At 45.7% G+C, this 21,585-nt stretch overlaps 1 protein-coding gene across 1 annotated transcript; it reads left to right on the forward strand.

Annotated features, from left to right (window-relative positions):
• Nucleotides 1-205: 205 nt before the first annotated feature.
• Nucleotides 206-20,797, forward strand: RELL1 (RELT like 1). The gene is made up of 6 exons (XM_056855099.1): nt 206-242; nt 1,921-2,139; nt 5,955-6,026; nt 16,825-16,882; nt 17,803-18,033; nt 20,584-20,797. Exons 1-6 carry the CDS (start codon nt 206-208, stop codon nt 20,795-20,797), a joined length of 831 nt encoding a protein of 276 aa, XP_056711077.1.
• The last annotated feature ends 788 nt before the right edge of the window (nt 20,798-21,585 follow it).

Raw genomic sequence — 21,585 nt, forward strand, 5'->3', positions numbered from 1 at the left:
TACCTAACAGTTGATTGTTATCAAAGTTTATCCTGTTCCTAATTGGTTAAGTTTTTTACATGTGTTATGTTCTTTTCCTGTCTTAATCCTGCTTTGGAAGTTCTCGAACTGGAAGTAAGAGGGCAGTCCTACCACAGGGGCAGGAAGTGAAAGTGAAAGTTTGTAAATCTCCCTGAGCATAGGAAGGACAAAACCCGCTGATAAGATGTCCTCTTCCCTCACAGAAGGAGGAGCCCGCACAGGTAAGCCAAGGCTCCGTTTTTGCTTGCCTGGAATTGTGAACTGAATGAACTCCTTACAGTGGTATAGCATCTTTTTGGGTGATGCCAGTACACACGTTACTTTAAGTTTAAATTAGCAAGTGACTTGGACATCTTCCTTTTTTGACCATCTTCTCCATTTCATGCAGTCCCAGTGGGGGATGTACACCATGGCCTTGGGCGGTCCTTAACAATTTAACTTTCTTCTGTCTCTTGGAAACTGCACAATGCATATTTATCTTGTTGTAGTACCAAGCCCACCTTTTGTTTAGAAGGTCTATTTGTTGAATACTGAATGTGTTCACTGAAGACAAAAGCCCTGAAACTATTGTCATTTAGGCTGAGTTCTTTGGGAACTTATATATGGCAAGTCTTTTTTTTTTTTTAGACGATTACCTTTTTAAAGTTGCTGTTTACTGTTCAGAGCCCTTTTCAGAGGGCATGATATGAATATCCAACATAATCAGGGCGAGATAGAATCATAGAGTTGGAAGGGACCACCAAGGTCATCTACTCCAACCCCCTGCACAATGCAGGAAATTCACAACTACCTCCCCCCCACACCCCCAGTGACTACATGCCCAGAAGATGACTGTCAGGCACCGGCCTGTTGTTCAGTGGCTGGCCAGATGGTTAGCCTCAAGGTCGCAATGTTATTCTCTGTACTGATGTTTTGTCTTAAGCCGGCTCTATCCTTGGAACAAGGCCCTGAGTACAGGGAACAGGGAGGGGGTTGCCAGGACAACCAAAAGTCGTTCTGAAAGTTTGCTCCTCTTTATATTTCCTGCACCCTCAGCATTCCCCTATTAGTATCGGTGCTTATTTCCAAGTCACTTTCTGCATATCACTGTACCTATTTCTCAAAGAACTTTCTATGGAAAACCTGCCTAGGAGTTCGTTTGTGGGATTTAGCTGGTGACCCAGAGCTGACAATGACCAAGATGTGTTCCCTCCCATCATCTGCTTAAGGTTATAGAATCAGCATTGCTGACAGATGGCCATCTAACCTCTTCTTAAAAACCTCCAGGGAAGAAGAGCTCACCACCTCCCGAGGAAGCCTGTTCCACTAAGGAACAGGCTCTAACTGTTAGAAAATTCTTCCTAATGTTTAGACGGAAATTCTTTTGATTTAATTTCAACCCGTTGATTCTGGTCCGAACTTCTGGGGCGACAGAAAACAACTCTGCACCCTCCTCTATGTGACAGCCCTTCAAGTACTTGAATATGGTTATCATATCCCCTCTCAGTCTTCTCCTCTTCAGGCTAAACATACCCAGCTCCTTCAACCTTTCCTCATAGGTCTTGATCTCCAGACCCCTCACCATCTTTGTTGCCCTCCTCTGGACACGTTCCAGCTTGTCTACATCTTTCTTAAATTGCGGTGCCCAAAACTGAACACAGTACTCTAGGTGAGGTCTAACCAGAGCAGAGTAAAGTGATTCCAGCACTTCCCGCTTATTTCTCAATTTTAAATTTATTTGCCAACAAAAAAAACAGAGCTATCAAGCTGTGACCAAGCTTGTTAGTGGGCGTGACCTTGGCGCTGAACGGAGCTTCTTATTTTATAGACCGAGAGGCAAATTAGAAATTTAAAACATGACAAAATCCTCGCACCAGTTGGATTGATGTAACAGCCTCTCTTTTGTATTGTTTTTCACAGGAAATCAAGACCTTGCTTTGGCCAGCCACAGCCTAGAAGGTGTTACTGATAACCCTCCTACAGAAGGTTCTGTACATGCTCAGTATATTGCTTATGCCCTGATTCCTGTCTTCTTCCTCATTGGACTCCTGGGAGTTCTCATCTGCCATATACTAAAGAAAAAAGGGTATCGCTGTACGACAGAAGCTGAACAAGAAGAGGAGAAACTTGAAAAGATAGGTAGGAAAGAGTCAGCCTCACAAGGCTGGGAGTAATATATTGGCAGAACAGAATGGCCTACTTTGCGGGGATGCAGCCATTGTGGTGTAGTGGTTAGTGTTGGACTTTGACAAGACCCTGGGCTCAAATGTGGGAGGGTGGGGTTGAGATGCTATATACCCCATCCTGAGCTCCTTGGAAGGAGGTAAAAGGTACACATTCAATTAAATGCAACAGTAGGTCTACAGAGTGGGTGGATGCAGAGTGTAGGGTTGATGGGCCTTCGGTTATTGCAGTGGATAAGAGGAAACGTTGGTATGTTGACAGGTGCATCTAGCCCATCCTGCCACTGACTTCACCCACCTTCCTTTGGGTCTTTATTGCTGCTTGCCTAGGTCTTGGGAAGCAATGGAAATACCAGCAGGGAGGGAATCTGGCCCTGTGTTTGGCTTCTCTTTACACGCTGCATTGGGAAGCCAAGTGCAGGAGCCGTTTCCTGCTACCGCAGCCCTGCCAATGTAATGGGAGCTGCGGTGATAATCATTTTGTTGTCATGCCACGCATGTGGCTCTTCCTCTGCCCATTATTTGGCCAGACCAGAGGTGATAGTCTTAGGCTCAAGCATGGTTTAGGGAGTGGCTATAAAATGTCATTATATGACGTCACCCCATGGGTCAGTATTGACCCAGTGCTTGCACAGGGGACTACCTTTACCTTTTACCTATAAGCCGCTGGACTGTGCATTCCTTTCCCCTGCTGAGTTTCAAATTCAGGTTAAGGGTTGGATCCAACCAGCTTTTCCTCTGGTGAAAATGGGAGGAGAGGGTCTCCTTTGACCACCAAAAAAGTCTGTGCAGGGAATCGGGAGGACCTGCATGGGCAAAAACCTTGTGAAAGGGGGGATGTTGCAAGCAGGGAAATTGGGTGAGACTGTGCAAAAAAATTGGCCAGATTAAACCCTAAATCAGCATTAACGATGGGTGTTCTAATTCCAAACATGCCAATGATTCTTTAGTTATAGTGAGCAGATTGAAGATGGTGTACACAGGTTGTCCTGCTTCTTTCTGTACTGTGGATGATGCTCTAAACTGGCTACGTGTGTGGCTTGGCTCTTCCTTCCTGCAGGGGTGGTCTTAGCCATGGGGCATGTGGAGCAATTGCCCTGGGTCCTATACTGGAAGCTCCCACCTCTCTGTAGCCAGCTGCTCCAGCCACTGTCCCGAAAGCCCTACTGTTGCTGCCAGTGGCCCCCTGTGCTGCCTGAGACCTAGGCAAAGCAGGGGGGAAGACAGTAAGCTGGAAGGTGGTCAGGCCCATCTCACAACAGTTGATTCCCCGTGCTGCCTGAGAGTGATCATTTGTAGCTCTTTGGGTAGAACTGCTCTATAGTTGATCACCATCTACCTCACCTGAGTGATTCTACTGTCCCGTCCTCGAGTTTTGTCCAAAGCTCCAGAATCACTAAGACTAATCCTGCCCTCTTGTAGAGTGGATTCCTGGGCCTACCATGGTGCTGGAATAGCTTGTTCTAATTGTGGAGTCACTGGAAAAGACAGTCATGCTTGGAAAAGTTGAGGGCAGCAGGAAAAGAGGAAGACCCAATAAGAGATGGATTGACTCAATAAAGGAAGCCACAGCCTTCAATTTGCAAGATCTGAGCAAGGCTGTCAAAGATAGGACATTTTGGAGGACTTTCATTCATAGGGTCGCCATGAGTCAGAAGCGACTTGACAGCACTTAACACACACACAATTGTGGATTTAATCGCCCAAAGGTAATTGCTGCTTGTTTCCCTATAAATAGGCATACTCCAAGACAGCAGCAGATTTTTCTTTCTCTGTCTCCCTCCCTTCCAAAGGTCCAGGATGTCAAACTATCTGATAAGGACTGTAGTAAAAGATATTAGCAGCCTCAAGGGAGACAATAGCCTGTGTAGGAAGTTAACCATGTTTATATGCAAGTCCTAATACAAATAACATCATTTAAATTATGGTTTTGCTCGTATGAGTCTTTGCAGCAGAAGGCTGATCCAGCAGGATGGGTGCCGAGACATGCTGAGATACGTGTAGTCCCATTGCCAGGGAGTTTATTACCTTATGACAAGAGTAACCAGAATCTAAGGGCAAATATAGGTCAAGAGGGTTGAATATTTTGGGCCTTGAACCAGGAACTGTGTAGTCAGAGGCAGGTGCCTGGCCAAGTGACCTAACTGGGAGTGTCTGCGCTAAGGCTTCAGGGCCTTCTTCAGACTCGGAAGGGAAATGCACCGATACTGTTGGTCTCTGCAACTTGGCAGGCAATCTCTGGACTGGTTGTCCGTCTCTAGGCCAGACTTATGTATTTGGGTTTTTAACAAGTCGGGTCTGGGTTCCCTGGCCCCGGCTCAGGTTCCCTGCAGCCACACAGCAGCTGTGGGGAATGGTTTTTAAAAAGCAAAGGAGAGCCCAGACGGGCTTGGAATACTACCACTGGGGGAAGAAAGACTTATGCTTCCTCCCCCCAAATCATTTCCCCACATGGAAACAGTTAACTCCTCCACAGTGCTGTTCCCACTTGGGAAAACAGCTGGGGGGAGAGGCTGGGGGAGCAGGAACTCTCCCCCCCGCCCCCGTGGTGGCATTCCATGCCCATTTGGGCTCTCCTTTTTTTAAAAAAAGCCATTCACCACACCTGCTGCGTGGCTGCAGGGAACCCAACTTGTTAAAAACCTTAAAGACTAGTCTAATAATGAAGCTCAAGACTATGCATTCTCTGGGGCTTAATAGAGATCTGGGATTCCTGACTCATTACCAGTGCTGATTTCTCTACGCCTACTTCCTCTCTGCATATCACACCTAATCCAATCATGCATGCTAATGTCATTTACTTGCTTTTTACATTTACAATGCCATTGTGTGTCTAATTCACTCCTCTCTTCTTAAGGATAGATGGAATCACACTCTAGGTGTATCTGAAGAAGTGAGCTGTGGCTCACAAAAGCTCATACCCTGCCAGAAATTTTGTTAGTCTTTAAGGTGCTACTGGACTCCTACTCTTTTCTACTGCCAGTGATAGACTAACAGCACATTCCTGAGCTCTAAGGGTGAAAGCCCTTAGGAGGCCAGGAAGGCGCTGCGGCAGTGTTAGGCCCGCCCGCGCCAGCGTCTGGGCAACTTATGCCGGCGTTAGTGGCCCGAACACTGGTGGGAGGTCCCAGCCGCTGCCCGCTGCCGTGGCAGCGCTGCCCCGGGATGCCACCAAGGCCTGATGTCTGAACGGCATCAAAGCCCGTGCTGGCATCCCGGGAGGCATTCTTGGGGCGTTCCAGCACCAGGCTGGGGGAAGAGCCATCGTTAGGCAGCCTCCTAAGCCCTTTTGGGCCGGGAACACCCCTTTTTTATTTTTGCAAGATACATCAACTTTTTAGGTGGCGTATCTAGGGTTGCATGGATTTTTTACACCGCTACCCATCGTGTTAAAAACTGAATGTGTAGTTTGGCTCTTTGGATTGGCTGAACTTGGCCCTTCCTGATGTCCTGATCAACACCCCAGTGTCCTTCTGTGCTTCAGGTTCTAGTTTCCCCACCATTGCTAACTCCAGCTCTTGACTCCCCACCTCTGTCCACCTCTGCCCCCCCCCCCCCTGCGCTCACATTGTAGTGCCTGACAGCACAACCCTGCACTGGAAAATGCTTCCTTCTACCATGGAGTTTCATACAGCTGTATGCCCCACCCTGGTCTTGGCAAAGAATTTGAGGAAGCAGAGGTCTTTGTGTGTCTCACTCACTGTATATCTATTTAGTTGTTTGTATTTAAGACTTGTATGTCATTTTTTCCCTTCTGTTTTATTTTCACAGAATTGAATGAAAGCACAAATGATAATGGTGACACTGTGGGACAAATTGTCAACTACATTATGAAAAATGAAGGTACTTCTTAATGAACATATGTAGATCGGTCTCCTAGGACTTTGATCTCTTAGTTTTCTTTTATGGCAGTGAAGTTGAGAAGGCGTTTCAGCTGTAGTTGTAGTTTGTAGCATGCATCTCTATGAGCTTGTGAAACCAGATCCCTCAGGTTCCAGCCACGTGCTCCAACCGAATTCGGGGTAATCATTATAAGTGCATAGTAAGGTTTTGCTGCTTGTGTCACGTTGAACCATTCCTGAATCTAATGCAGACTTGCATCACTTTGTGATGACAGTTTAATTACTCCTTTATTTAAAATATGGAAATGTCCAACGAGGCATCTGGCAGTACGAGTGCACAGGTGACACGGCTACTTTCAGATACAAATGATTCTGTGACAAAATTTATAGGGGCAATAATTATATACCAAAAGAATAACACTAAGAAAGGCATTTTTATTCCTTTATTTTCTGTTCAAGGCTATAGCTGTATGAGCAGTACTAGACAGATAAGTAGGTAGGTAGAGAGACAGACAGATTATAGAGAACATAAAAGTCCATAATTTAAGATCTTCGATTAGGACTGCCAATCAGTAAAAAAATTAGACAACTGCAGTCCTAAATAAAACTCTTTTCAATTGCCTCCTGAAGATTGAAAGTGAGGGAGCCAGGTGCACCTCCCTGGGGAGGTTGTTCTGTAATCATGGGGCTGCCACCAAAAAGGCCCTCTCTTGTGTGCCCAAACGTTTGATAGGGTCGTGCTCTTCGAACCCCCCACTGAATTACTACATTACTCTGATTCAGACACAAGGAAAAAACACACCGTATATTCTTCCCCAGACTAGATTACTTCAGTAGTCTGAGCGTGGTGCAGTGGTTAGTCTCAAAATAGAATCTGGGAGTCGCACACTCTCAGCCGAACCTCCCTCACAAGGCTGTAGAGAGGAGAATGATGTAAGCCAGTTTGGGTCTGTATTGGGGAGATAGGGGGGTGTAAATGAAATGAAATAAAAATAAAGTGTGAGAAGGCTCTTCTGTAATGAAAACCAGCCTAGGCTGAAAATCTTCTCCTTGACTTGCTGGCTGGGGTCCTACCATTTGACTCAGCAGAGGTTGAAGGCCTAAGGGACTCTTCCTCTTAAGTCGAAGGAAAGCTCCTTAAGTTAGAGGAAGGCTTCAGACTTTGCTGGTTGGAGGGGTAGGATACAATCTGCCATTTTGCCACCTGCAAGGAGAATTTGGTATGTGTGTGTGGGTGGGATGGGAATTCATGTGATCCCCCAATCTATTAATACTGCTTCCCTGCTCAGTTTTACTAGGCCTCACTGGATCCTGTGAAAGGCTTCTGTTTTACTTGGCGCCAAACTAGGTCAGATGCTGAGAGTTCTATATTTGGAGCTTCCAAGTTGTTATTTTCCCCCACTTTTCTTTATAAAATGAGCCATAAATGGGAAGATTTGGATCAGAACTGCGGCTCCAGATAAGGAGATGTTAACTTCCCCCTCGCTGTGCTGTTTTCCTGGACCTGAGAAAGCCCTGGGGTGCAGTTTTATCCCACTGGTTCAGATATTCGGGCACTGTATATTGCGGCTCTATGTTTTGCCCCAGTGGGACAAAATAGCAGCTCTACAGTGCATTTCTGGGTGGGAAAACAGCATTTTAGAAAAACGCTCATTCTCCACTGAGGCTCAGGCGTCTTGAGCTGTGGGTTATTTTCCTTGCTTCATCCTTGAGGCAGGACCTAATTTTTTAATTTCTTGCCCCTGCTTGACGGGAAAATAGCCTACAGAGACTCAGTTCTGTCCTGCCTCTGAAAGGGGGAGCAGGCTGCTGGCACAGCTCTGTGCTAGTGAATTAGAGCAGGCTTTGCGTTGGTGCTGTCTGATCCTCTAGTTTGTCTACCTTCCACCCTACACCCACCCTTACCTACCTTTTGTGTTTTCTCCTCTTGTGTGTGCGATTACCTCGTCCTCAAAGCCCTCTTTGGAATTTTTTCTAACATGGCGGACACCATTTTGGAAAGAGAGGACGACCTGCTGTCAGAGCAGGATTATCAAGTAGGGCTGGTCCAATCTGCCCAAACAGATTCCGCCTCTCCCAGTGGTCGCGCTGGCAGTCCATTAGGGAGCCAAGAGCCGGAGAACGAGGAGCGGAGCAAAAAAGTGGCAGCGGCAGAGCCGAGGACAAAAAAGGTGTGAAAAGCCGCGCCGCTGCTCCAGGGCTCCCGAAAGAGAAGGCGCGGAGTGGGATTGAACGCCGGGAAACCAACGCCCGTCTATTCACTGCAAGTAACCAGCACGGCTCCGCCTGCCCCCCCTGGGCGGCGGGCTTCCCTGCACAATTGGGAGCAGGTTACTTCCCCCCCTTTCAGGGGAGGCGGCAGATCGTTTCGTTACCCAGGAGGAGGCGGATGGCTGGGTGAACCTTGCCCTTCAGAGGCAATGGCAAGCCTTTCAGGCTTTCCAAATGCGCTTGCCTCCGTTGCCTCCATTCCCTTGGCCCTACGAGTCCCCCTCCTCATCACAGAACCTTAGAGAGGGGAATGGCTTCCCTGTGAACCAGGGAGCCTCATGCTCTAATCAATGGCCCACTCAGGCAGCTTTAAAGGCAAATGCCGCCGAGACACGGGTCTCCCAAGCTGCCTTACAGGCAAATGTAACCGAGGCTCAGACCTCTCAAGCTGCGTCTATAGCTTCCACCCTCGACTCAGAGGAGGAGTAAGAGGAAGGGGAGTTCGATTCAGATGATGAGTCAATTCCACAGGAGGAACAGCAAAGCAGGCTGTTTTCAGGGGAGGACTATCAGGGCTTGCTAGCCAAGGCCATTTTGGCATTGGACTTGAATGAGGAAGTGGAATGCTCTGAGGATCCCAAACCCAAGTTGAAATGGGGGGGGGGCGTAGAGGAGTGCTTCCCTAGAAGGCAGCCCCGCAACAGCCTTGTTCCATTCCTGGAGTTTTTCTTAAGGGCAGTTCAGGAGGAGTGGGACAACCCTTCCTCTGGAAGGCAGATTCCCCCCCAATGTAAAGAAAATGTACAATCTGGCACCGCATGCTATGAATCTGCTCAGGGTCCCTTTGGCGGATGCCCCCGTCGTGGATTTACAGGCCCCGGGTCTAGTCCCTGCAGACGGGGCGGGGACATTAAGAGACCAGTTGGACAAAAAATCCGACTCCCTAGCCAGAAAGGCGCATGAGTCTTCGGCCCTCGCTATACAGGCTAGCGCGACCACATCCATATTTGCAAGAGCATCATACCTATGGGTTAAAAAACTCACCCAGCTGGTTCCACCTGACAACCGCAGATAGGCCTCGAGAGAGTCCTCAACGCCATCACTATAATGGCCAATGCCTCTCTGGACACTATGTCCTTCATTGCACGGTCCATGGCTTCAGTGACTTCAATAAGTAGGGCACTGTGGTTGCGAGCATGGCCCGCTGACTTTAGGGCCAAAAACACTCTAATGTCTTACCCCATTCAGGAAGGCCGCTTGTTTGGTGAAAAGTTGGATAAGATACTAGTCGAGACTAGAGACAAAAAACAGGCCCTACCAAAACAAATGCGGAAGGAGAATCGGACTCCTTCATATCCGTCCTTTTGGTCTTCAAGAGCCCCAAATCGATACAGGTCCGATGATAGGAGGGGTTCATGGAATACCTCTCGCTTCTTTCGTAGGGGCGGCAGATTCCAAAGACCCAATAACCAACAGTCCCGTCCCGAGAAAGGGGTTAAGTTCCCCAAAAGTAACACCCAGTGACTCCAGCCCAATAGAAGTGGGAGGGAGACTCCAGCTTTTCACCAACAAGTAGACAACAATCTCTTCAGCACACGGCAAGGGTGGTCCATGTCCTACAGGAACATGTCTATCTGGTCAACTTCAGCAAAAGTTCACTTCTACCTTCCCAGTCCATGGTGCATTTTGGGGTCCGGATAGACTCACGTCAAAATTCCCTTTCCCTCCCGCCAGAGCGGATACAGAAAATCATACTTCAGGCGTCTTCCATAGCAAAGTTGCGATCAGCCAGGCTGATGTCCTTAGCAAGGCTCTTGGACCTTATGATAGCCTGTATAGCAGTGGTACCTTGGGCCCGCTTTCATTCCAGGCCGCTCCAGTGGCTAAGATGCTCATTTCACACGGACATCGCAAGGAAGAGAGACAGACTTATCCAGATCTCCTTGGAAGTCAGGAAAAGTCTTCGTTGGTGGTCCCAGACCTCAAATCTATGGCGGTCCTCTCAGTACATTCACGAGGAATCAACACAAATATTTACAGACGTGAGTCTGGAGGGGTGGGGAGCCACATTAAACAACCAGATAACTCAGGGTTGATGGTCACCAACAGACGCCACCCTTCACATCAACCTCTTAGAATTGAGAGCAGTGAAGCTCGCTCTCCGAGCTTTTGCACTGCTCCTCCGAGGAAGACATGTCCTCCTGAGGACAGACAACATTGCGACAAAAGCTCACTTAAACAAGCAGGGAGGATCCAGGTCATCCTCCCTACATCGGGAAGCAGTGGAGATCTTCTCATGGGCTCAATTCAATCTCACATCAATACGACCAGAACACATCAAGGGCACTCTCAACGTCCAAGTGGACTGGCTAAGCCGCCAGTTCGTAGACGAAGGAGAGTGGGCCTTAGATCAGGAGGCCTTCCGACAAATTACTATCAAATTTGGCGTTCTCTCAGTAGACTTGTTCGCCTCCGTCAAAAACTTCAAGGTCCCAAGATTCTTCACAAGGTATCACAACACGTCAGCGGAGGGCACAGACACATTATTTAGCCCATGGCCTCAGGGGCTACTCTACGCCTTTCCCCCACTGCCCATCCTAGCCAAGGTCCTGAGAAAAATACAGTCGGAAAGGGCCAAAGTTCTTCTGATAGCTCCATTCTGGCCCCGTCGACCCTGGTTCGCGACACTGCGCCAGCTGTCATGTCAGGAACCTTGGAGAATTCCGTCCCATTGGGGAACCCTGCGTTAGGGGCCCCTAATACACCCAGACCCCCAATGGTTCTGTTTGACCGCCTGGCTCTTGAACGGTGATCGTTGCTAGATTTGGGATATTCTACTGACGTGGTTACCACCATATTAGAGACCCGCTGGCCCGCGACCAGGCGCATTTATAACACCTCATGGAAGGCGTTTGTCTGCTGGGCTAGAAGAAAGGAGGTGGATCCCATCTGTCCTGGTCTCCACAAGATACTGGAGTTCCTCCAGGAGGGTGTACGACTTAAACTCTCCCCTTGAGGCGACAAGTTGCGGCATTGGCCACAGTTATCCCATTAATAGAAGGGATTCCTACATCTAGGCATAGGCACATTATCGCCTTTTTAAAGGGAGTCACTCAGACTCAACCACCAGTAGTTCATCGCGTCTCCTCCTGGAGCCTCAATTTGGTTCTCAAGGCACTCACAAAAGCCCTATTCGAGCCTCTCCGCTCAGTATCCATGAAATACCTACGTATGAAAGTATTGTTTCTGGTGGCTATTACCTCGGCCCAAAGAGTGTCCGAACTCAGGGCACTTTCGATTCGCAAGGGTCTCTGTGTTTTCCACAAAGGTAAAGTGGTTCTTACACCAGACCCCACCTTCTATCCGAAGATGAACTCCAACTTCCATAGGTCACAGGAAGTCAACCTTCCCTCCTTTTGCCCCAAACCTTCCTGCCCCAGGGAACGATCCTGGCATTTGTTGGACACGTCTAGAGCCTTACGCATTTTCATACACAGAACGTCCGATATCAGACTACATGTTTGTTGGGATTACCAATCCTAACAAAGGGAAAAGGATGTCAACAGCAGCAATTAGTTACACAATCAAACAGTGTATCATAGAGGCTTACAAGGCCACAGGGGTAACCGTCCCTGACGGCATCACTATACATTCCTTACATAGTGCGGCCACCACAGCAGCATTCGACAGGCAAGCTCCAGTCGAAGAGATATGCCGGGCCGCCACCTGGTCTTCCGTTTCTACCTTTATCAAACATTATAAGGTGCATACCTGGTCTTCTGCCCAAGCGGCCTTCGGTCGTAGAGTGTTACAACACATGGCAGAAGAAGGTTCATAGCCCACCCACATGGGAGCTCTTGTACGTCTCACAGCTCAAGACGCCTGAGCCTCAGTGGAGAACGGAGCCTTGATTACTTACTGTGAAAACTCCTTCTCTTCTGAGGCGAAGGTGTCTTGCCCGCCCTGGGAAATAACTACAGTTGAACCTTCTGACTATGTTAGACATGATCAGGAGAACTTATAAGAACGTTTTTTAGATAATTGGTTCTTGTAGGTTATCCGGGCTGTGTAACCGTGGTCTTGGAATTTTCTTTCCTGACGTTTCGCCAGCAACTGTGGCAGGCATCTTCAGAGTAGTAACACTGAAGGACAGTGTCTCTCAGTGTCAAGGGTGTAGGAAGAGTAATATATAGTCAGAAAGGGGTTGGGTTTGAGCTGAGTATTGTCCTGCAAAAGTATTGTCCTGTAAGTATCAAGATAATGTGCTAATGAGGGTATGGTATGTTAATATGGAACCATTGTATCCTGAAGTGATCTGTTAATGTGTGTAATCCAAAACTAATCTGTATGGCTATTGTTGAATGTTGTCTTTGTCTGGAGGTTTTTCAGGGCAGGAAGCCAAGCCTTATTCATTCTTAAACTCTCCTCTTTTCTGTTAAAGTTGTGCTGATGTTTATGAATTTCAATGGCTTCTCTGTGCAATCTGACAAAATAGTTGGTAGAATTGTCCAGTCTTTCAGTGTCTTGGAATAAGACCCTGTGTCCTGTTTGTGTCAGTCCATGTTCAGCCACTGCTGATTTCTCAGGTTGGCCAAGTCTGCAGTATCTTTCATGTTCTTTTATCCTTGTTTGTATGCTGCGTTTTGTGGTCCCGATGTAAACTTCTCCACAGCTGCAAGGTATACGATATACTCCTGCAGAGGTGAGGGGGTCTCTTTTGTCTTTTGCTGATCGTAGCATTTGTTGTATTTTCTTGGTGGGTTTAAACACTGTTTGTAGGTTATGTTTTTTCAAAAGTTTCTCCATCCTATCAGTGACTCCTTTAATAAATGGCAAGAATACCTTTCCTATGGGAGACTGTTTTTCTTGAGTTTTCTGATTTTTGTTTGGTTCAATGGCCCTTCTGATTTCATTCTTGGAGTAGCCGTTTGCTAGCAGTGCGTGATTTAGATGGTTAGTTTCTTCCTTGAGAAACTGTGGTTCACAGATCCGTCTTGCACGGTCCATTAATGTTTTGATTATTCCTCTTTTCTGTCGGGGGTGGTGGTTGGAGTTTTTGTGTAAGTAGCGATCTGTGTGAGTTGGTTTCCGGTAGACCTTGTGACCTAACTGAAGGTTTGATTTACGGATGACAAGGGTATCAAGAAATGGGAGTTTACCCTCAATGTCCTTTTCCATGGTAAACTGAATGTTTGGATGGATATTATTAAGATGGTTTAGAAAGTCCATTAATTTTTCTTCACCATGGCTCCAAATGGTAAATGTATCATCTACGAACCTGAACCAGACTGTAGGTTTGTAAGGTGCTGATTTTAATGCTGTCTTTTCAAAATATTCCATGTAAAAGTTTGCTATTACTGGACTGAGTGGACCAGTCCAGTAATAGCAAACTTTTACATGGAATATTTTACATGGCCAACCTGAGAAATCAGCAGTGGCTGAACATGGACTGACACAAACAGGACACAGGGTCTTATTCCAAGACACTGAAAGACTGGACAATTCTACCAACAATTTTGTCAGATTGCACAGAGAAGCCATTGAAATTCATAAACATCAGCACAACTTTAACAGAAAAGAGGAGAGTTTAAGAATGAATAAGGCTTGGCTTCCTGCCCTGAAAAACCTCCAGACAAAGACAACATTCAACAATAGCCATACAGATTAGTTTTGGATTACACACATTAACAGATCACTTCAGGATACAATGGTTCCATATTAACATACCATACCCTCATTAGCACATTATCTTGATACTTACAGGACAATACTTTTGCAGGACAATACTCAGCTCAAACCCAACCCCTTTCTGACTATATATTACTCTTCCTACACCCTTGACACTGAGAGACACTGTCCTTCAGTGTTACTACTCTGAAGATGCCTGCCACAGTTGCTGGCGAAACGTCAGGAAAGAAAATTCCAAGACCACGGTTACACAGCCCGGATAACCTACAAGAACCAATGAACTCTGACCGTGAAAGCCTTCGATAATGTTTTTTAGATAAGTTACGCAGTTTTGTTAGTTCCTTCGGGTCCTTCTCGTTTCACTCTGGCTCTTGTGTTCTAGGTTTATCATTGTGGGTGTTTTCTTTCGTTACATATGTTGTTGGAATGGTTAATCAATCCTGTCTTATTAAGCTAGGCAAGACTGTAACTGAGTCTCTGTAGGCTATTTTCCCACCAAGTGGGGACAGGAAATTAAAAAATTAGGTCCTGCCTCCCGGATGAAGCAAGGAAAATAACCCACAGCTCAAGACGCCTTCGCCTCAGAAGAGAAGGAGCCTTCACGGTAAGTAGTCAAGGCTCCGTTCTCTTTCCTCCCTTCCCTGAGATGTGAATTGTGCCTCTATCTGGCTGCTCTTAAAAACAAACTAACCTCCCCCAACATTGCATGTAGTTTGACCCCAACTGTTTTTTTTAAACTATGTGTTCTGTATTGCATGTCCCAGAGAGACGGGAGATCAGTCATGGGAGGAAAGAAATGCTAATATTTAGGTTCACCACTGCAGAAAACCAGTTTGGTCAAACAAAGGACTGCACCTCTGAATTCCAGATGGCTCCTTTCACTGTGATAAGAAATCTGGTTCCCCTACCCCCCTCTCCAAGAGCATAAATGATTTTTTTTTTTGGGGGGGGGTCCAGTGAATTTTAGTATTGAGCACAGTTTCTGCTGGGTTAAAAACTCGACACTTCTTTGTTTCGCATCACCCCTTCTCGAAGCAGCTTTTCCTGCGAGATTGGGGTGGGGGAAGCAGTGTTGAGGCTTAGTTGTATGCATTTATGTGTGGTAAGCTGTCTGAGGCTGAGAGAGAGGGACTTGACTAAGCCAGCCCCCCTCTTCCCTCCCCCAAGTGTTTGTGTGGCTGAGTTGAGATTGATGAGATGCTTTTGTAGCTTGTCGTATTTGCTGTGCATGCTGAAGCCTTTTCCTGCTAAAATCAGCGGGATTAAAAATGCTTAAATTCTGCCTCTGATCACTTTGGTCCAGAAATGTGTCCTTTGACCAATTGTGGAGTCTTGTCATCCTTGTAGGCCACTGTGACCCGACATCACAACAGATGAGTGCCTTCTAAAACATGCTTTTATGTATCCTTGTATTAAAGGATAAAGGCGACTTCTATGATGTGAATGTCCTCATAGGAACAGGAGTCTAACAACAAAAGAATAATTTTAATCTTCGTTTAAACAGCCTGTACCTTATTCAGAGACATTTGGGACCAGCATATCTTTCTCTCTCAGAATTTTCCTGATTCTCCTGTTTGTTATATGTTAAAAATCAATAGAAAACTATTGGTTAACTGGGGGGGAGGGGTCAACACATGAACACATGAAGCTGCCTTATACTGAATCAGACCCTTGGTCCCTCAAAGTCTGTATTGTCTACTCAGACCAGCAGCGGCTCTCCAAGGACTCAGGCAGAGGTCTTTCACATCACCTAACTGCCTAGGCCCTTTAACTGGAGATGCCGGGGATTGAACCTGGGACCTTCTGCATGCCAAGCAGAAGCTCTACCACTGAGCCACGGCCCCTCCCCTCAACAAAGGAGAGTGTTTTTTTTTAATGCTCTGGAGTTTTGCATTCAAATTAGCAATTACTATGCGGTTGTTAATCAGCCATTGAAAGGGCCTAGATCTTCATTTGCAGTAGAAAAGAGCAAGAGTCCAGTAGCACCTTTAACAAAATTTCTGGCAAGGTATGAGCTTTCATGAGCCACAGCTCACTTCTTCGGATGCTAGCTGTATCTGAAGAAATGAGCTGTGGCTCATGAAAGCTCATACCTTGCCAGAAATTTTGTTAGTCTTTAAAAGCTGTACTCATGACCCGAGTTCAAGCACGACGGAAGGCGGGTTTCAGGTAGCCGGCTTAAGGTTGACTGAACCTTCCGATGTCGGTAAAATGAGTGCCCAGCTTGCTGGGAGTAAATCATAGACAACTGGGGAACGCAATGGCAAATCACCCCGTAAAAACATAGTCTGCCTAGTAAACGTCAGGATGTGACGTCACCCCATGGGTCAGTAATGACCCAGTGCTTGCACAGGGGACTACCTTTACCTTCTTAAGGTGCTATTGGACTCTTGCCCTTTTCTACTGCTAGTGACAAACTGACACAGCTACCCATCGTGATAGATCTTCATTTGTAAAGCTAAATGTAAAGCTAAATGTGCTCAACCCCGTGGGCCCAGTTCAGAGGAACTTTAACTAAGGAGTAAGCATTCAGAGCTTTGAACACATGAAGGTGCCTTAGGTTGGTTTAGACAATTGGTCTGTCAAGGTCAGTGTTGTTTACTGTGGCTGGCAGCAGCTCTCCAGGGTCTGAGGCTTTCCCATCACCTACTGCGGATCCTTTTAAGTGGAGGCTAAACCTGGGATCTTCTGCATGCAAAGTAGATTCTCTACTGCTGAGCTGCTCCCACTCCCCCAAAGGCTTATCTTTCCTAGGAATTCCGACATGTTTTGGGTTATGTCTACATATAATCTTGCTTATGTTTTGCTATCTTACAGCTTGTGAGTTAGCTTAACCCTTCAGGTTAATTTAACTTTTGGCAAAGAGTGATGCTAAAAGTGTTGATTTATGTTCCTTGCAGCAAATGCTGATGTATTGACGGCCATGGTGGCAGATAACTCTGTGAATGACCCAGAAAGGTAAGGTCTTTTCCATTTTAATGCTTTATCCTTTCTTAACAGCATCTTGCATTGTTTGACTCGTTCAGAGGAACTTTCTTGGGGAGATGTTCACCTCTTTTAAATCTGTTGCAGTGTGCAATATATATATATATATATATATAATTTATATAGCATAGTATAGTATATATAGTATACCATGTATAGTATAGTGAAATATAATATAGCATAATATAATATGGTATAATAGTATAATACACACACACTATATAATATACTATATTAAAATTAATATACTATATATAAATGTACTATTTATATATATTTATATATATATAGTATGCTATAGATCTATAGTATGTATATATATATACTATATTAATTTTATTATCCTATAATCAGTAAAATGGGTCAGTATTCTGGCTGCTATTCAAAGGCTATTCAGAGTTTGTTAGCAGTAGTCCCTGAGTAATATGTGACAATGGACGGATCTGTCTATATATACCTTTTGCTTGGGAGGTGAGGACTAAAAGGATACACCAAAGAGAAGCTGGATATTAAGGAATGACTTGAAAAGAGAAAAAGTGGCAGTTCCATGTAAGCATTTTGAGAGGGTGTTTCAGACAATAAAATCTAGCAAGTGAGAAAGATATGTTTTTATTAGTAGAACAAAATTAGAGTCACAACAGCGTCTTAAAGAACAACAAAATTATCCAGGGTATACGTTTTTGTGAGTCAAAACGCCTTCATCAGAAACGTGTTCCTGGGATAATTTTTTTTTGTCTCTAAGGTGCTGCTGGACTCAAGTTTTGCGCTACTCCTGTTGCAGGCTAAAATCGCTACTCACCTGAATGCATCTGTTGTGTTGCTTTCCTTTCATGTTTTCTTCTTACGTGTGTGTGGTTTTTTTTGTTTTTTTTGTTCAAACCTCTTCAAAACAGCCCCATGACGCCAGGCAGCCCAACCAGTCCAGGTTCTCCTTTGTCGCCCGGAGGTCCGCTGTCAAAGCACAACTGCCGTGGCCCCCACTTGCACACCGTTGGTGGCATCGCAGGGAAGGGTGTCTGCACTCGCTGCAGCCACAAAAGATGGCAGCTGTTCAGTCCGGCTAAAAAGTCTAAAGAAGCAAGAAGAGCCCGGCACGGAGAAGTCACAGTTCTGTCTGTGGGAAGGTGCGTATGTCCCGCTTCATTTCAGCTTGCCTGTTGGTCCTGTCCTCTTTAACCTTTGAATATTATTGCAAGTGTCAGATCATGATAACATATCCTACCTAATTGCATTTGAGGATAATACAACAGTGAGATACAGTTGTCAGGTGAATGGCTTAAAGTTGAAAACATTCCTGGAAATTGTTCTTCTGATGGACGGAGGGTATTCAAGGTAGAGGGGCCATGGGGAGGGGCCACGGCACAGTGGTAGAGCATCTGCTTGGCATGCAGAAGGTCCCAGGTTCAATCCCCGGCATCTCCAGTTAAAGGGACTAGGCAGTTAGGTGATGTGAAAGACCTCTGCCTGAGACCCTGGAGAGCCGCTGCCAGTCTGAGTAGACAATACTGACTTTGATGGACCAAGGGTCTGATTCAGTATAAGGTAGCTTCATGTGTTCAAGGTGCCCTAGGTATCTATCAGGTGTCAGCTGTTAGCAGTACTAATGGACAATTCAGGTTGAGTATCCCTTATCCGGACTGCTTGGGACCAGAAGTGGTCCGTATATCAGATCTTTCCATATTTTGGAATATCTGGTCCCAAGCCTAAGGCAGAGCAACTTCTAGCAGTTTCTTACACGCATGCCAGGTTGTCTCTTCCTCCAGAGCGGTGGTTTGGAGTGGTGGACTCTGATCTGGGGAACCTGGTTTGATTCCCCACTCCTCCACATGATGCTAATCTGGTGAACTGGATTTGTTCCTACACATAAAGCCAGCTGGGTGACCTTGGGCTAGTCACACTCTCTCAGCCTCACCTACCTCACAGGGTGTCTGTTGTGGGGAGGGGAAGGGAAGGTGACTGTAAGCCGGTTTGATTCTTCCTTAAGAGGTAGAGAAAGTTGGCATATAAAAACCAACTTCTCCCTAGAAGGAAAGTTGGCTTCCTTTTTTTCTCCCCACCCTTTCTCGTCCTCCTTCCTGTCTCCTTGGTACCCTGTTCTGGGCGACGCAGATCTGCCTGCATGCCGACTTAAAAGGTGTGGTTTTGAGGTCAGTCTAAATATTGGATATATAGAGAAAATATTCAAACATTGCTAATCATATAATATGATCATGTCTATCAAACATATTTAACCTGTATCATTTTTGTTGTTGATTTTGTGTGTGTATTTTGTCTGAAATAATAATAAGAGTTGTTTTTTATATGCCGACTTTCTCTACCACTTAAGGGAGACTCAAACCATCTTACAATCACCTTCCCTTCCCCTCCCCACAACAGACATCCTGTGAGGTAGGTGGGGCTGAGAGAGCTCTAACAGCTGTAACTTGTTTAAGGTCACCCAGCTGGCTTTTTGTGTAGGAGTGGGGAAACAAATCCAGTTCACCAGATTAGCCTTTTTGGCATGCCCATTCTCACTTGCGGTTTTGTCCAATGAACCTCGAAAACATCAGAGAGCAGTGTGTGCAAAGTAGCGATTGCATGCATTCTAAACACCGCTTAAACAAAGACCAGCTTTCTTCCCAGAAGCCATGGCCAACTGAGGAACCTGAACTCCCTCTGCCTAAGCTGCACTGGGTCGGGGATGCCCCTCTTGCCTCTGATGCTGTCAAAGAGAAGAGTGGGATGCAGAAGCGGAGAGCACAACCGGGAGGCGCTGCTCAAAATTAGATGCCTCTGAGGTTCCCGCAGTGATGCAGAGTCTTCCTGGGCATCTCTTGTGTCACACAGGGCAGGATAAAGATGCACTCGATAAATTCAAGGCCTGTTAGCTTGAAAGCTGGGAAGGAGGCGCATTATTGGCATAACAAGGAAAACCAACCAAGTGCTCTTTGGCATCTTGGATATACAAAATAGCCTGGGAAGATGGCACAATTAGGTAATTTTTGCTGTGTGGGGCCAAAATGGTTACTCTTACGAGAGCCAGCGTGGTGTAGTGGTTAAGAGCGGTGGCTGGGAGGGGTGGACTCTAAGCTGGAGAACCAGGTTTTATTTCCCAGTCCTCCACATGAGCGGTGGGCGCTAATCTGGAGAACCAGGTTTGATTTCCCAGTCCTCCACATGAGCGGCGGGCGCTAATCTGGAGAACCGGGTTTGATTCCCCACTCCTCTGCATGAGTGGCGGACGCTAATCTAGTGAACTTGTTTTACTTCCCCACTCCTACACATGAAGCCAGCTGGTTGACCTTGGGCTAGTCACAGCTTTCTCAACTCCATCTACCTCACAGTGTGTCTGTTGTGGAGAGGGGAAGTGAAGGTGATTGTAAGCCAGTTCGATTCTTCCTTAAGGGTAGAGAAAGTCGGCATATGAAAACCAACACTTCTTCTTCTGGAACTTCACCCTTTAGAGCAATGTTTTGGAAACATACTTCTCTCTAGGAAATTTTTGCACCTCCTTTTGCTTGTTGGGGTACAAGAAGCTATCTCTTCAATCTCCTTAAAAGGAGTGTCACTTTTCACTTGTGAATTTGGGTAAAAATTTGCAAAGGAATGATTTGAAAGGAGGAAAAGTATCCTAGGAATGATTTAAAAGGAGAAATGGTATCCTATTAATACTGCCATTTCTTTCTTTTTTTCAGATTTAGAGTCACAAAAGTGGAACACAAATCTTCAAAGGAACGTAAGAACTTGATGTCGGTTAGTAGCACAGATGGTGTCAAAGGTGAAATGCCAGCTACTCCAGTCAGAGGAGGCTCTAAAGAGGAACCTGCTACACCTGTCGCCAAACAGGATTCGCAAGAACTTCACAGCACCCCTGCCAAGCAAGAAGCAAGGGAGAGATCTGGCACATAATAACACCTGGTCATTGGCAGTTGTAGAGATCCAGTGTGCGGTCAGTATATTGTTTAATAAGGCTTTAAAGTGCTTATGAATCCTTCTAATACACAAGATGGTACCAGATTTTTCAGAATAAATGTGGCTTGAGAAATACTGCAAGCCACTGCTCTGATTGACTGATCAACTGGTACCCAACCTCTGGTCTAAAATTATTTCCAACACTCACAATATTATAGTCATAAATATATGTGTATGTATATAATATAGTTGCAGATCAAAGGTATATTTTACATTTGTAATACAAGTCTTACAAATAAACCCCTTCTAATACAAAAGAAGGAGCTCCTTAACTGAAACGCGAAGTTAACCTGTTACATGAAGGAGGCAAATTTGCTACTCGTGATATATGATGTGTTGCACAAAAGAGAGAAAAAGCAATAGAGTCTCCGTTTATTTTTATTAGAAGGTGTTTATTTGTAAGACTTGTATTACAAATGTAAAATATACCTTTGATCTGCAACCATAGTACTGAATGGATATTCATGTACATACAAATATATTTATGAATGTATTATTGTGAGTGTTGTAAACAATTTTAAACCAGAGGTTGAGTACCAGTTGATATATTGTTAGTTTTGCACATTTACTATCTGGCTCCCCCCATAAGTTTTATTTAGCTGATTGACTAATCTGCAAAAGCCGCCAGCTTTCAGTTGTGGGATGTGTGTATCTGTATAATTCTTCAAAACGTGAACAGAAGATTCATATTCTGAGGGTCACTGTGATTTAATGGTTAGAGCAGA

The sequence above is a fragment of the Euleptes europaea genome, chromosome 9 (assembly GCF_029931775.1).
Source record: "Euleptes europaea isolate rEulEur1 chromosome 9, rEulEur1.hap1, whole genome shotgun sequence".
NCBI lineage: Eukaryota > Metazoa > Chordata > Lepidosauria > Squamata > Sphaerodactylidae > Euleptes > Euleptes europaea.

What these genes read in the sequence shown, in the direction of transcription:
- RELL1 (XM_056855099.1), top strand. Translation starts at nt 206, where the DNA reads ATGTCCTCTTCCCTCACAGAAGGAGGAGCCCGCACAG. An exon ending in AGAAGGAGGAGCCCGCACAG is followed by an intron (nt 243 to 1,920) that starts GTAAGCCAAGGC and finishes TGTTTTTCACAG; the next exon opens with GAAATCAAGACCTTGCTTTG. An exon ending in TCTGTGAATGACCCAGAAAG is followed by an intron (nt 16,883 to 17,802) that starts GTAAGGTCTTTT and finishes TCTTCAAAACAG; the next exon opens with CCCCATGACGCCAGGCAGCC.